At 42.0% G+C, this 14,728-nt stretch overlaps 1 protein-coding gene across 4 annotated transcripts in view; it reads left to right on the top strand.

Moving 5' to 3' along the window:
* The window catches only part of farp2 (FERM, RhoGEF and pleckstrin domain protein 2), a 58,863-nt gene that overhangs the window by 24,227 nt on the left and 19,908 nt on the right, over window positions 1–14,728 (top strand). For all 4 annotated transcript variants that reach the window (XM_088615570.1, XM_088615580.1, XM_088615560.1 and 1 more), the window contains exons 4-13: window positions 2,567–2,609; window positions 2,723–2,801; window positions 3,902–3,999; window positions 4,451–4,565; window positions 6,492–6,639; window positions 6,724–6,819; window positions 7,455–7,618; window positions 8,009–8,077; window positions 8,767–8,824; window positions 9,137–9,317. In XM_088615570.1, coding sequence (XP_088471696.1) covers window positions 2,567–2,609; window positions 2,723–2,801; window positions 3,902–3,999; window positions 4,451–4,565; window positions 6,492–6,639; window positions 6,724–6,819; window positions 7,455–7,618; window positions 8,009–8,077; window positions 8,767–8,824; window positions 9,137–9,317 — 1,051 coding nt within the window. The remainder of the gene's footprint in view (window positions 1–2,566; window positions 2,610–2,722; window positions 2,802–3,901; window positions 4,000–4,450; window positions 4,566–6,491; window positions 6,640–6,723; window positions 6,820–7,454; window positions 7,619–8,008; window positions 8,078–8,766; window positions 8,825–9,136; window positions 9,318–14,728) is intronic.

Here is a 14,728-nt window from a genome sequence, read left to right as displayed (position 1 = left end):
GATGTAAGTGGTCTCTGCTAGTCACACAGTTTTTATACTGTGTCTTTATAAATAAGGTAGTCCAGATCACTCCCTTAAAGGGGATCTGTAGTCCCAATTTCTCAGACTGGTTACTAAACCTTGGTAACAAAGTAAATTTGTTGATGTTATAGATACATTTTATAAATTTCAAATTAAGCATGGAATTGTGAACTTTGTGAAAGGAATGTTCGTTGTGGCCCTTCCTGCTCACTAGTCACTGGTAATGACAAATGTGATGTACAGATTGTGTAGCAAACATTTCACTGCAGAAATATCCCAACGTGAGCTGCATGCAGAGTTACCAAGTACAGTAAATAGTATTTGTGGCAAAACCATCTTGAAAGCGAGAGCAATATTTCTGTTGAATTAAAAGAGATGTATTCACAACCCTGCCTCTTTACAATGTCAAAGGGCCGCAACCCATCACCGGGAGTCTTGTTACTTTGTTCTGAATCGCAGAACATGGCACTGCGTCTCCCTGAAAATGTTGTGTGTTTTGTAATGTAAATTGTAGGTTTTACAAGTTACTGTGTGCAGTTTACTTTTATTGTGGTTTGAAATGCATTAATCAGTGCCAGTTCTTTCTAACCCCCGAAATATAAAAATAGTCTAACAAAACCCTCCCAAAATCATCTTCAAGAGAACTGCAACACAAAAGTGTTTTTTGTGTTCACGTATTTTCCCAGTTTTCTGCCTCGGAATTGAATTTGCCTTTGCTATGATATTGATCCTGTATTAATGATTTTGCTGATAAAATAATTGGTCATGTATTTTGTCTCCACCCATCTGAATTCAGTAAGCTGTTTTCCTTAAAGCAATTTCAAGAAAGCTTGAGAGCAAACTAAATAGTTAGATACTTTATTGATCCCGTGAGGGAAATTGCAGTGCAACAGCAGCTTAACACACACAACACAGCCACAGTGTAACAAATTATATAATAATAGTACAATGCATACAATACAATACAATACAAGAGTTACTCACAGTCCGGACACACAAAGAACAAACTAGAACAGAACAGTTAGATTGTATATCTTTTTAATGTTGAATAGTTTTACCCTCTCTTCTTTTTAAGCATATACCCCTCTAATGGGTGAATGAGCTCTATTACTAACTAAATAAAAACATGCAACCATGTCAATTTTTCATCTAATTAATTGCATTTTCAGTATTTGAGGGCATCTTTGATGAAAACATCTTCATTTTTTATTTCTATAATTGAAATGAAATGGCTGACTATATACAATGGTTAGGTACTAGCGAGAACAAGTTATGGTCTCCTCACATCGGAAGAGACATCTAAAACATTTTTTACAAAAATGGGGGGAAACAATTGTCAATTCAAAGCTGATTAATGAAGGTCCATTTAAACCTGGAATGTCAAAATGTGTAGAGCCATCTATAAATGGATCCGTAAGTAGAGAATATGATGCATTTCTGACTAGGCCTAGGGATGCTTGAATTAAAATCTGGATAAAAAAAATGAATTCTGCTAGATGAGATGATCAGAACTGTTGAGGTAAATTAAATAAATTAAAGTCTCCATAACATCATAAAAACAAGGTACTGATTGCTTGTGCTTATTGTAATCTAAAATTTTGAATTTTTTAAGTCCTGTTTTAAAGATTATATTTTTCAAGTGGTAATATCGAAACTTATATAAGAGTAAGAGTTAATCTATCGTCTGTTTCCCCTTATTGATTTCAGTGCAGGATACCTGTTCTAGACATTACAATGACTGTAGACCTCTAGTTTTTACAGTAGTTCTTAACACCCTGCGGTGCTGTGGCCTGCCCTTCCTTAAGTTAAGGTTCTTGAGCAGCGAGGATTCAGAATATTCTGATGCTGTAGAAAGCACCCTTGGGGTAGTGAAGGTTGCGGGCAGTGCCGTGACTTAGTACTGCTTAGAGTAGAGTTCAGAAGCGGCATGGGGCTGTGATGACAGAGGTGCATTCCTCTTTCAATCAGGCCCAGATGTTCAGGGGAAGCAGGGCCTCTTCTGTGTGCTGCCCCTCAGTCAGAAAGAGCCACGAACTCTGTCACTTTGGTCCTCAGAGCCAGTGTTATACCTCCCCCGAAAGCCATCGCTGCCATTGCCCTCTGGCATTCTGGATGGATCCCTCCTGCCTGCCACCTTTTAAACCAGTACTGTGCCCACAGATAAACCAATTTCCACCTTAATCCACACTTGAAACACTGGAGGAATCATTTACAAGTTCCTGTGAAATTAAGATGTACCCTATGGACCATGTATTTTACACTAACTAAAATACAATCAAAATAAATTCCGTGTCTGGTACCATGACTAAATTAGCAGGAAATGCATACATGTTTGGAAATGCTAGCATTTAATTTCCCTGTGAGCTTTGTGATCTAGGCGTAGTGAAATCAGCGTCGTCGGAGAAGGGAACTGAAATGTCAACGATAGAGCTCTTAGATAACGCAAGATCACTTTGAGCACAGTTGATGGGGAAAAAGGAGGGACAGGGCAGAAAGAAGGCGTTTTTGCTTACCAACTGAGTCATTTTCTTTCTTCATTTTTCAGATGTGGCTGGAGCCATTGAAACTCGTTGTAAAACAAGTCAGAAGTATGTATGAAGTTTTTCAGCAGCCGCTGTCTTTTTTTTCCTTTATTTTTTCTACACCACACTGTACATTCTGTGATACGTTGTGTGTAGTGATCAGTTTGTGCTTGTTCCAGGGCCCAAGAACACCCTCTTCAGGCTGTCTGTGAAGTTCTTCCCTCCAGACCCTGGTCAGCTGCAGGAGGAGTATACCAGGTGTGGGAAAGTAACCCTCTGCCTTTCAGCTGTTCAGCTGTGGAGGTTTCCTAGTACAGCAGGAGCACATTCCATGCGTCCATATTTACTAAGGGAACTGTTTCATTGTAAGATGGTATCTGAAAAACAGCATGAGCTCCCTTTTATCGTATGAGGCTTTTAGTGCCTAATGGATGACAATGTGCAGAATGTAATCTGTTTTCTAAAGCTGTGCTGAATACTTTTTAATGGACATAAATGCACCCTGCTGGCAAAACATGGAAGTTAACAGTAGAATGCCCTGGGTGTGGTTTATTGCCTTTCTTTTTCTTACAGAAAAGAAATGTGGATATGCATGGTACGCTTTCTAAATGTATATGCCTTGCTATTAATTTTTAAAGTATTAGAAGGTGGTTTATGCCATTTCTGCAAATAACTCCGCAGTTAGGGTGTAGTTAAGGCTGTGGTCAGGATGTGGTTCTGTTACTAACATGCAATTTATCTACAGTAAAGATGGGTTAGTATCATATTTATGCCAATATTTTAATACTATCTTAATGCCAGCATATATTGAGAACATTTCTAAAATGTGTGACATTTTTGGGTAACATCTTGTTAGATATTGAACAATTTCCTTAAAGCATCTTTAGCATAGGTAAGATAGGGAATCAGTCTGTATAGCCAGACTGGAAAATATTGTTAAGGAAATTCTTGTGGTATGCTGTTTGCTGTAAAATCTTTTTTGTGTTTTTGGAAGAGATGGATACCAGTTTCTGTGCTAATACAAATAATGTAAAACTTTCTTTCCTCTGCCTGATGCACAATTCTTCCTTGGAATGCAAATGAGTGAAATACTGATTAATTTCATCATCAAACGTCTCATTATTATCTCTCAGCTACTTTTATTGTTCCGTCAGTGTTGTAATAATAAAGTCCTTTCTGGTATCCTTTTTTTTTTACCTGTGTTTCCAAATCACTGTCCCACGTTCCTTTAACTGGGCGCTGTTCTGTTGTAACAGTTTTGTAAAGCTCCTGATTGATTTATTAACCCATGACAGCTTCGCCTTCCTAGTGTAGCATCAGTTGATCGGCTCGCTGACTGTCGCCCGCTTGTGCGTTAGATACCTGTTCGCCCTCCAGATGAAGAGAGACCTGACGGAAGGCAGGCTGACCTGCACTGAGAACACCGCCGCCCTGCTGGCCTCTCACCTGCTGCAGTGTAAGTGCCCCAGCTGGGAGACACCCCCTTGCTCTTCTCCATGTCAGTGGCCAGCGACGTGTTGTGTTTTTTTTTAATATGTGAATATATATCACTTTTTCAATGAGGACACTTTTGTAGTTTTGGGAAATTCTGCACGTGTTATGCCAGCGAAGAGGTAGATAACTCAGCCATGACTGCAGGCTATAGGCATGATAGTATCTGAGCCGTTTTGAGTGTGGTACAAATCCTAAAGCCGAAATGTGAAACCAAGTAAAAGCTAATAAGCAAGGAAGTTAACGGAAGATACACCATCAGTAAGTTGGTGGAAATAAATTGTCACTGTTGGAATGATTGTGAAGGAAAAGTGTTAGCGCAGCCCGTTATTTGCCCAGACTGGACAAACATTGGCCCATCACGGTATGCTTCTGCTGATTAGTGAATATTCCCACTCTCCTTGTAATTAATGCAGCGGAAATTGGAGATTACGATGACATGGCTGACCGAGAGTACCTGAAACTTAACAAGCTGCTGCCCAACCAAGAGAGAGTACAGGAGAAGATCATGGAGTTCCACCGAAGACACGTGTGAGTGCCCCAGAGCCCACTCCTTACTGTGTGTGACTGCTCCAGAGCTGCTGCTGCTCCTGTTGTACTGGCCTGGAAAGACCCCCTTTGACCAAGCTGTTAAAGCATAATAAATGTACATATGCTGTTATTCAGGTCTTAATACTGCAGGTCCTAAACCTTTGTCTCTTCAGTGGTAATCATGTCCACCTTTTAGGCTACCATTACTAAAATTATCTAATTCTTGTGCATGCCTGGTTGTTTATAAATGAATTGTTTTAGGTTTATGGACTCTGCAGTTTGAAACATTATTTTTATACAGGAGAGTATTGCTGTACCTCACAGCATCACTGTCACATTTCTGTAACTTATCAGTCAAGGCGTCCTCATAGAATTATTTTTTCTTTTGGTGAGCCTAGTGTTGACAACCTGTCTGAATTCTCCATGTTCTTTTTTTTAAGTACTCGGATATTTTGTCCTGTATTAATTTGTCCTGTAATGGACTTGTCACTGACTGGTAAAGAGACAATTTCACCTTTCAGCAATGTTGGTTATTTTCGTCAAGGGAACGCTGCCAGTGAGTCTGCCCTTCTGAGGGGTATTCAGCATTTTTTTTTGTTTTAAGTATAACATTGAAGGAGCTGTGCATACTAATTAGCACTGTGTTTTTAGTCAAAGGAGAACATTTAGTGCAGAGATAATAATTATTATTTTATTGTATATAATGTATAATGATCAGAAAACACATCTGTTCCACTGTATATGTAATTAAGGAGCTGAGGGCATGACCTCCGTTTTGGGAGTAGCTGCCAAATGATCCAAGGTTATTGTTTAAATGCCATAGCTTCGCTTGGGTATGCTGGTAAAATGCTAATACTGAAGTTCCGACATGATCAAAACATCTCGGGCGACAATCAGATGCATTTTTAATCCCGTGACTGTATTTTAGCCCTCGTGTCTCTAAAAACAAAAAAGCCTCTCAACTGTGTCGTTACACCTGGGATGCAGATTTTTCCTCTCGCTCCGGTTCAAACCTCCATGTCCTCGGCCGTGCAGTTCTGAAAACGCCCTTGTTGGGAACGTGCTGTAATCCTTCCTGGCTCATCATGAGGGTTTGCCTGGTTCCGAGTCTGGACTGTAATCTGCACCCCAAGCCGTTTTATTAGCCAGATGGACAGCAGTACCTGGGAGGGCCATAAGGAGATTTCTGTGCTTAAAGGATGAGTAAAATTAGAATGTGGTGATGATCTGGAAAGCATCCAGAACACCAGGATTAGTTTAGCTGAGAGAAAAAGATTTGATGGATTTTTTTTTTTCCTTGTTATGCGATTTATCTTATAATCATAGCAAAGCACCTTTCTTAAGATGAAAATAAAATGCAATTTGGTGAATTTCCTTTAAGGGTAAGGAGAAGGAGCTGTCTGTTCATCTGTAAGGAAAGGCTTGGAGGAAGAGTCGCATTCTCATTTCAGAGAGCCCAAAACCAATTTCTTGCTTTTTCTTGTATATAGTAGTAAAACTAGCCTTGTGTACTAATAAACTATGGAATGTTTTGCATGGCATTCTGTCTCAACTCAGTTGCTGCAGGCTGGGGTCTTTTTATTTCCATTGTATGGGATGAGGATTTCTTTTTATTTTAGAAAACTCAACATTTTGCCTTAATTTGTATTTGTGGAAATGTCAAAAGTTTGAAATACCCCATGGGAACAGTTTTCCTGGGAAATCTTTATAGGATTTATTTTCTACATAACGGACTGAGAGAGGATTTGAAAACTACTGTGGGGCTAAACTAGCAATAACCACGTAGCCTCCAAAAAGCAAGAATGCTGTAACGAGACGCTGGTGTATTAGTTTGGGATTTTTTTCTGCTCCTGGCTGTGATGGCTTTGCGGGTCTTCCACCAGCTGTTCTGATGCCAGCTCACCGGGCGTCTCCTCTCGTCTCCAGGGGCCAGACTCCAGCCGAGTCGGACTTCCAGGTGCTGGAGATAGCCCGGAAGCTGGAGATGTATGGGGTGCGTTTTCACCCGGCCGCTGACCGCGAGGGAACCAAAATCAACCTGTCTGTGGCTCACATGGGACTGCAGGTCTTCCAGGTAAGCCGGTTGCTGCAGTGGCTTTTAGCTTGTGGTTAGTTCGATTTGTGCAAGCAGCTTAATTCTTCTGCGTTTTTTGTTTAGGGCAATACAAAGATCAACACCTTCAACTGGTCCAAGATTCGCAAACTGAGTTTCAAGCGGAAGAGGTTCTTGATCAAGCTGCACCCTGAGGTTCATGTAAGTATTCATAACTGGTAGAGGCTCAAGTAGCTTAATGTTTCAGTGAAGGCAGGACAGCAGGTATTTACAGTATATTCAGTGGGGGGGCAGTGCTGTTACAGATTTCAGAACAGAGGGTGTCTGTTCTTGAGCTGGGCTTTGCAATGTCAGATTACTCAACATAAAAAGAAATAAAGGAAGACTGTGCAATTGAAGTTGTATTTGAGACTGGACTTAGATAATTAGTCTTATTATAGTGGAGCCTTTACAGATGTTTGCGCCACTGCTTTTACAGTACCTCTGACTGTGGTTGCACCTTATTGAACATTCCACTTGTTCCAGATGTATCCTATTTACTACTTTTTAGGGCTTCCTGGTACTGCAGTTCTTCTCATACACCGTTGCTCAACTTGAGTATAACTAGTGTCTTTCTTTTTTAACGTATGTCCTGGGTAGTGTTAGTCAAAGAACAGGAGAGCATGTGGAGTGAAGCACTGAAGTGAAGTAGGTTGGAAGAGCTGCAGCTTGAAGCCCTGGTTCACAGAGACACAAGGGTGCATGCCACTTAGCTCTGGCACCCGTGCACTCCCTCTGCAACGCATCTTGAGTTGTGTTCCTGGATAGAGACTTGTGCTTCCCGCAATGTTTTTTAGGGTCCCCACCAGGACACGCTGGAGTTCCTAATGGCCAGTCGCGACCAGTGTAAGGTGTTCTGGAAGAACTGTGTGGAGTACCACACTTTCTTCCGCCTGTTTGACCAGCCAAAGCCCAAGTCCAAAGCCATCCTCTTCAGCAGAGGTTCCTCCTTTAGATATAGGTAACGGAGCTCTTGCTTCTCCGCCTGTACCTGTGATTCTTGAAAGCGAACCCACTTTTTGGTTTTTATCAAAGACATTCTGTTCACCTTTTTGTTGTACATCACTAGAATGTTTTTAAAAGAGGTATTCATGATGCAGAGATGAGTCAGTGAAACATTTCAAGTCTTGATTCCATGTATATTCTATTCTAGAGACTTCACAAATTCTTCAAAATTTGGATTTCCAAACAGACATGTCGCCTCATAGTTTTAACATGGTGCTAACCTGAATGTTGTTCTCTGATAATGCCATTTGTGATCAGTATTTATTGATGTTACAATGACTCAGCAGTGCAGTTCAAGCTATGTGGTGAAGTGTGTTTGATGTATTCATGTTGCTTGTGTTAACAGTGGGAGGACACAGAAACAGCTGGTGGAGTACGTGAAGGACAGTGGAGCTCGGAGAACACCATACCAGAGGTGAGAATGGGATCTAGAGCTTGCAGACTATTGCGGACGAATGCAAAGTGAATCGAATGTGGTCATCATTTTACTGACGCATGAGATAGGAGTGTATTGTCTCTTTTTCAAACGTGCTTTCCAGTTCACACTTCTTTCGTTTTCCTCATGGGTGAATGTAACTATTAAAAAAAAGATCACGATAAGTAATCAATGAAATTGTTTTTGAGATGAATTATTTTCTGGTAGCAACTTCTTTCTTGCGCATATGCAAGTCATGAAGCAAGCATCTACTTGCTGCTTTGTGTTACTTATCTGGGATGAGCGGAGCATAACATTCCCACCACACTGATCGGTGGGTTTAAACTTAAGCACTAACAGCTTCGTAAAGAAAGAATATGGTGGGGAAGGTTAATATTCTAACATCATAGTAGTGTTACCCTTCCACAGAAATTGATTTGCAACTTCAGGGCTTTTTTGGAGACATGCCAGAAAGCTGGTTGGTTGTTTTATTCCTCCCTAAACTCTTTATTGACTGATAGTTTAAATGGAATGTGTTCATAGACATTGCATACTAGGTTTTAGTCCATTTCAGTCTCTGGAGTGCCACAGCACGGCTCAATGCATCAGTTGATGAAACTTGCAGCTGTTGTGTGATGCCTCAGGCAAGTTTTTACGATGCGTTTAGAATTGTCTTCTCTTCCCGGTAGGAGGAACAGCAGAGTTCGTATGTCCACTCGCTCGCTGGCTCCTGACGTGCCAAAACAGGTTAGTAGAGAGGAGTGACTCCCTATGATTGCAACACTTGCCGTCCTGTTTGCTGTAAAGTTGCCAGTCGCCTGTGAGTGGAGTGGGTCATTTCCATGTCCAGCCCACTTTGGCTCATCAGGCCAGAGCTTGTCCTGGTGTCTGTGGCTGGGAGAGCAAAGGAGCTCTGAAGTCGTATCTCGCCGCCCAGCAGTACTGTCATACCGGGAGTATTCTTCAGTTTTGAACCCAAGTGCTCTTTTTTTGTATTCATACTGGAAATGGCCTCGTGCCTCAACATCACAGAACTGAGCCCCCTCTCTCTTTTTGCAGAGTCTGTCATTCAGCGAAAGCCTCAGGGTCCCCGGCTCCCCTTCTTCAGCCACCATCTCCTTCCACTCCCTGCACGCCGCCAGCACCCCCCCGCAGCCCGAGCCGCAGCCTGCCCGCCCACCCAGCCCCCCGAAGGAGGACTCCGCCCCGGCTGCCCCCCCGCCCCACTACGCCTTCCAAGGTGCCACTTGTAAGCGGGCGGCAGGAGACTGCAGCCCCTCGTGTGTGTGTGTAGAGAGTAGCGCTCCCAACCCGCAGCCCTCCCAAAATGGCAATGATGATAATGAGCAGGGGGTGGGGGTGGGTGGGGGCGGACGGGGAGTAATCGCCAGCGAGGATTTTGACCTAGGAAACGTGAGGGCCAGGCAGACCCCGGCGTTCTCCCTCGGCAGTGCACAGCTGCAGGTCACGGAGGAGTTCATAGATGATGACCCCACCGAAATCTCCTTTTTTGGCGGGGGAGCCGAAGCGTATGTTTACGGGTACCAGGGTGCCGAGCAGGACTTCCGTTTCGGCTACGGGGAGGGGGACGCCAGCCAGACGAGGGGCTACTTCCCCGGGCTGGAGGATCTGAACGGCAACCCGAATCCCTTCTCCGAGGGAGGGCTGGGCTGTTCGGAGACCAGCTCCCTCGCCAACAACCGGTCGCAGTGCAGCTCCCTGGACATCCTGCCTCTCAATTCCAACTCCGACTCCTTTTCCCTCGGAATGGGCGGCCCCGACTCTTCCTCTCTCAGGTTGCCGGGTTCCGAGAACCAGTCGGAAGCCAGTTCCATGGTGAACTTCCCGGCGTACTCGGTGCGCTCGGAGTCGAGCTCGGCCGTGCAGTTCAGCGACCTGGTGGAGCAGCTGGAGCAGCTGAGCTGCCCCCCCACGGCCACCGAGGGCTCGAGCTGCAGCAGCGACTCGGACTCGGACTGGGGCTCCGACAGCGGTCTGCCCCCCGAGCACGCGCTCTTCTTCAGCAATCCCATGGCCAGTAAACCCAGTGTTGACGGCTTTCTCCTGGAGTGTCAAAACCTGCGGGCGCTGGGGCTGACCGACCCGTCGGGCGTGACCCACATCAACCTTTAAAGCCAGGAGTCCGCTTTTCAGGGCTCGCTTCCTGCAATTTGGAGCGTAGCCTTATTTCGTATACAAAATCCTGTATCTATTGATCTAGGGCAAAAACACTGATGAATTTATCCGCTGTTCATGGAGGTCATACTCGTATACCATACCTGTCCTTTTCCATTTGTAATGATTCCTTGCATTTCTTCCCCTTTGCCTTTCCTGAACTGTGCGTTTGTCTCGCTGCATGCAAATTTAGACTCCAAGTAAATTACAGCCTCTTATATACGGGCTGTTTGACTTTTTTTAGGTCTGTGCGGTGTTGCCCTTTCCGATTCAGCAGAAAATAACGTTTGCTGCCACTAGTGTCGAAGGACACATGCTATGTGGTGTTGGATCTGAGTAGTTCTTTAGGGGCAAAGACTCATAGCATTTTCATTCACCACGTGAAAGGAGTGTCCATTTAGCCAATTCATGCTTCTTATCATGAAAGAATTTGTGAGAAGTGAATGGGGCTGTGAATAAGATCTTTGACTATTAAGCCATGATTTATTTACTAGTCTTGCATTGTCTTGGTCATTTGTAGCAGGAATAGATTGTCAAGAGAAATTAGGTATTTTCGGTGGCTTATATCAGGTGAGATGAAGCAGAATTCATCTGTTTTTTTTAATGATGAGCTTGTTTAAAGTCTAGATATAACTCATTCTTGCAGCTTTTACTGTCTTTGCATTGTTTTTGTTTTGTCGTTCCTTATAAATATGCTAGTACGAATTTGTGGTGGATGTTTTATAGTCAAATGTTTTCTTTACGTTTGTCTCTGGGTAGGGTGGTAAAGTGTTGAAGTGAAGTAGGATTTGTAAGAAGTTTAATGTGACATCTGATTGTCAAAGTCTAGGTTGTTTGCACACTAAAGATTGTATCTTTTTAATATTGTTTAATGGAACTTCAGAGTTTTTTTAGGTCTCTTCCTTTATTAGGTTCACCAGTAAGGAATTGTGTGATATGTTTTGTCTAATCCTTGAGCTATACAGTTTTTTTTTCCTACGTTTTTCCTGTTGCTGACCTTTTGATTTGTTCTGGTGCTGGTACTCTCCAATATCTAATAACCTTTATATTACCGGTGTCTTGAGTATTATCATTGCTGAAGGGTATTTTAGTATTAAACATTCAATCTTGAAATGTGATCCTTGTGGAGTTACTTCATTAAATAGGTGAATGCAGTATACTGTATGCATATACCATAGTTAACTTAACCTTAGTAACAGTATATTGACAATATGTAGACAGGGTGGAGTAGGATCCTCTTACTGCATAACACCCTGGGAATCTGAAATGGTGAAGCCAGGTTTATAAAGGTTTTTTATCCAGGCATTACTCTGGGATTTTGGAAGTCTTATATTAAACTGAAACTTAATAGATTTGACAGTGACTTTAACTTTTGAACCTTTCTGTTTCTTTAATGGTTTTCTACAATTCTTCAGTGGGGGGCACTTGGGGCGAAGATTTCTTATTTTGAACCGATTTGCTGTAAAGCACTGGTTGCCACGTGGAGGCTTTCAATCTGTTTTATGAAGAGGAAACACTGCCACCCACTGGTGTATAGTACGTCCTGCAGGATGGTTTTGCTTATCGAACTTTTCCGGTTTGCTTGTTCGAAAAACCTAGCTTAAGGTAAAGTGTTGGATGAGATACTCGCCAAAGACCTATTGAATCTCACATTTTGAATTCTGCCCTGGATCGTGCTCCTCCTATTCTGAGGATTTAGCCTGTTGTCATACCTTTTACGAAACGTTCTCTTGCCTGCTTCTGTTATCGTGTTAGCTGTATCTGTTGCTTCTAGGTGCAGGAGCAAGCATAATGGACCACGTGCAGCTCTGCATAGAAAGACTATTGTCTTAAAAATTGTGCTAGAATCTGTTCCTCACATTTTGCCTGAAGCTGTTTCAGAATCCCTTTGTTTACGTTAAACCAAATGTAGCCAATTTAACTTTGTTAGAGGCTGTAAACATTAAGTAACATTCAGACCTCTTCTGAAAGAAACTTGTGCACATTTTTATAAGCACCCTAATTCTAATCCAAACCACTGCTTTGAACCAAATGCACTATAATGTGTACTTTGACAAATGTTATTTAGCCTTGTGAATCTCTTAATATCTTTTAGAATAATAGCCATAAAGGGTTATAAATGTTATAACATCTTGCGTAGCCTCAGAGGTTGTATGATGCCGGCTATAAAAAGCTTATTTTTAATGAAGCATGACTTATTTCTTTCAGCAGTCTGCTTTAGAAGGAGGCTTGTTTTATACTGAATTTCTGATACACAGACATTTAAAATGAAGGGCTTGCTGCTCATTATTTGATACTGAAAAGGCATGAGGAATGAGAGGAATAACAGTATACAGATTTTTATTCTCCTGTCAGCAGAGACACAGAGCATTGGACAACCGTGGAAAATGATACATCTTAAACCTTGAAAAATGTGCCTGTGGAGGGAACTCGGCTAAACTTGAATTTTATAGTCAAACTATAGTAAATGATGCTTTAGATACTGTATTTCAGAGTGGATTTAAATGTAGAGGAAATTACCACAAGGGTGGAGTAATGTAGTAAAACCATAAAAGAAGCAGAAAAAGGAAAACAAGGTTATAATCAACATAGCAATCGCATATAGCAAGAAGTCCATTGAGTGCATTTGACCAACATTCACTCACATTGGCAGGAAGTATGGTGAGATTTCAAATGGAAGGCCCTCCGTTAACATGTTGGTGACAGCTGGTGATGAATATGGGTAATTGTGCTCACAAGCAGGAATATCATGAGCTTAGGTTAGAGGTTCAGTTTGAACATGAAGGCAGTTAAGATGATTCACAATCACCTTGTAACTTGCACTTTAATTCCATATTCAGTAGCAGGTTAGGACCCGAGTAGTTCTGTTAAAATGTGTAACTTGTTACTTTTCCATACTTGCTACTTGCCTGATCCAGTTTTCTTTGGGCCATAAAGAAATGTGTTTTTTTTAAGTAAGAAATTCTTCTCTGTAGAAGTGAAAAGAACAGTTCGTTAAAAACTGTGACATTCCAGAATTGTGTAATATATTTAGTCTTTTTAGCTTAAGATGCATTTGGACCACTTTCAGCTCTGTAGAAACCAACTAGTACAGGAAAACATCTGAAAAGCCAAGACAGGGATGGTAACGCTCATGACTATGGCCATCATCTCTGTGAGATTCAAAACTAATCGCTACATCCTGTATCAAATTGCACTTTCATGTTGATGTGAAAGAAGTTTGCTGTGAAAATATTGTAAGAGTTTGCATCTATCTTTTGTTGCTTTGTATTTTTCTTAGAGCATATAGTTAGGAATTCAGTCATCAGCCTTTTTTATGATTCCACCACTCCTTTAGAATTCAGAGCCTGTAAGAACTGCAATTTGTCTTTGGAATGAATGTTTGACTCCTGTGAAAGCTCGTCATTTCTCCCTCCAGTGGATTCTTTCTAATGTAGAGAGATATTTACTTCTTTGTTCTTGTCTGAAAGAGGGGCTTTATAAAACGTTTGAATGTTCAATACCCCTTTTGACTACATTTTCATTTTCTTTGGGGTGGAAGCCATTTCTTTAGCACTTGTGGGCGTAATGCTGCAGCAGTGGCTCTTAAACTGCACTTTCTTCTAGTCTTGTAACGAAACGATTTTTAGTACGATTGTAAGCTGAGTTAGTGTCGGCTATACCACAGATTTAGGAGAGCGAAGAGGTTCATGTGACATTGGTATGAAAGAAGTTGTCAGTGAGTTGAGAGAGTTCTAGAAGGAGAAATCCTCCTGCTTTGAAGTGGCATTGCAGTTTCCATCCTTATAGATGTTCTGTTTGCAGGCCTTGTGTGTATCTTTGATACAGTACAGCATGAAGCTGTCTTGTGCTAACAATTGCAGTGCCTGAGGTAGTATTTGAGGTGGGGGACTTTTAGTAAGACTTCTCTCCTTCCTGTGATGGCAATACCTTTTAACAAAACTGCGCTCTATTTGAGAGTTTCAGTCCAACTAGATCTGGCCTTGGGGTTGTGCCAAGCACAAAGCCATTAACATTCTGTGGCCTTTGCACTGTTTTGCACTTCTGGGTTGTTTTTTTTTGTCCCTGTACTGCTGCTGTTCTTTGCCCATCTTTCAGTGCCAGGAAAAAAAGATCCTAAACCACTGATCTTAAGAAACCAGCTTCTTACCTCTGGTTGTGCAGGAGAGAGGTTGTTGGACCAACTAGATCCACTTAAATAGTGCCAGATGTGAAAGAGAGCAACATTCTTAAAAACACTTCCTGGCTGGCATGCTACAGGTTGTTTATCCAGTAAAAATACACATGTATTTCTGTATTTTGGAACCGTTTTCTCCTTTGCATCTCCTCAGCCAATGCTTTTAGGACCAGCTTCATTCAGATTGCTCTGGTTCCTTAGAGGCTGGGTGGCATGTGCTATTTCTTCATCATGCAGCCCTTCACCTGTTGCTCTGTCACAGAGCTGCACCCTTCTCAGTGCCTGTATTCTGTTCTCTT

Source organism: Lepisosteus platostomus, chromosome 2 (genome assembly GCF_059453375.1).
Source record: "Lepisosteus platostomus isolate fLepPlt1 chromosome 2, fLepPlt1.hap1, whole genome shotgun sequence".
NCBI lineage: Eukaryota > Metazoa > Chordata > Actinopteri > Semionotiformes > Lepisosteidae > Lepisosteus > Lepisosteus platostomus.
This window is presented reverse-complemented; position numbering and strand designations above follow the sequence as displayed.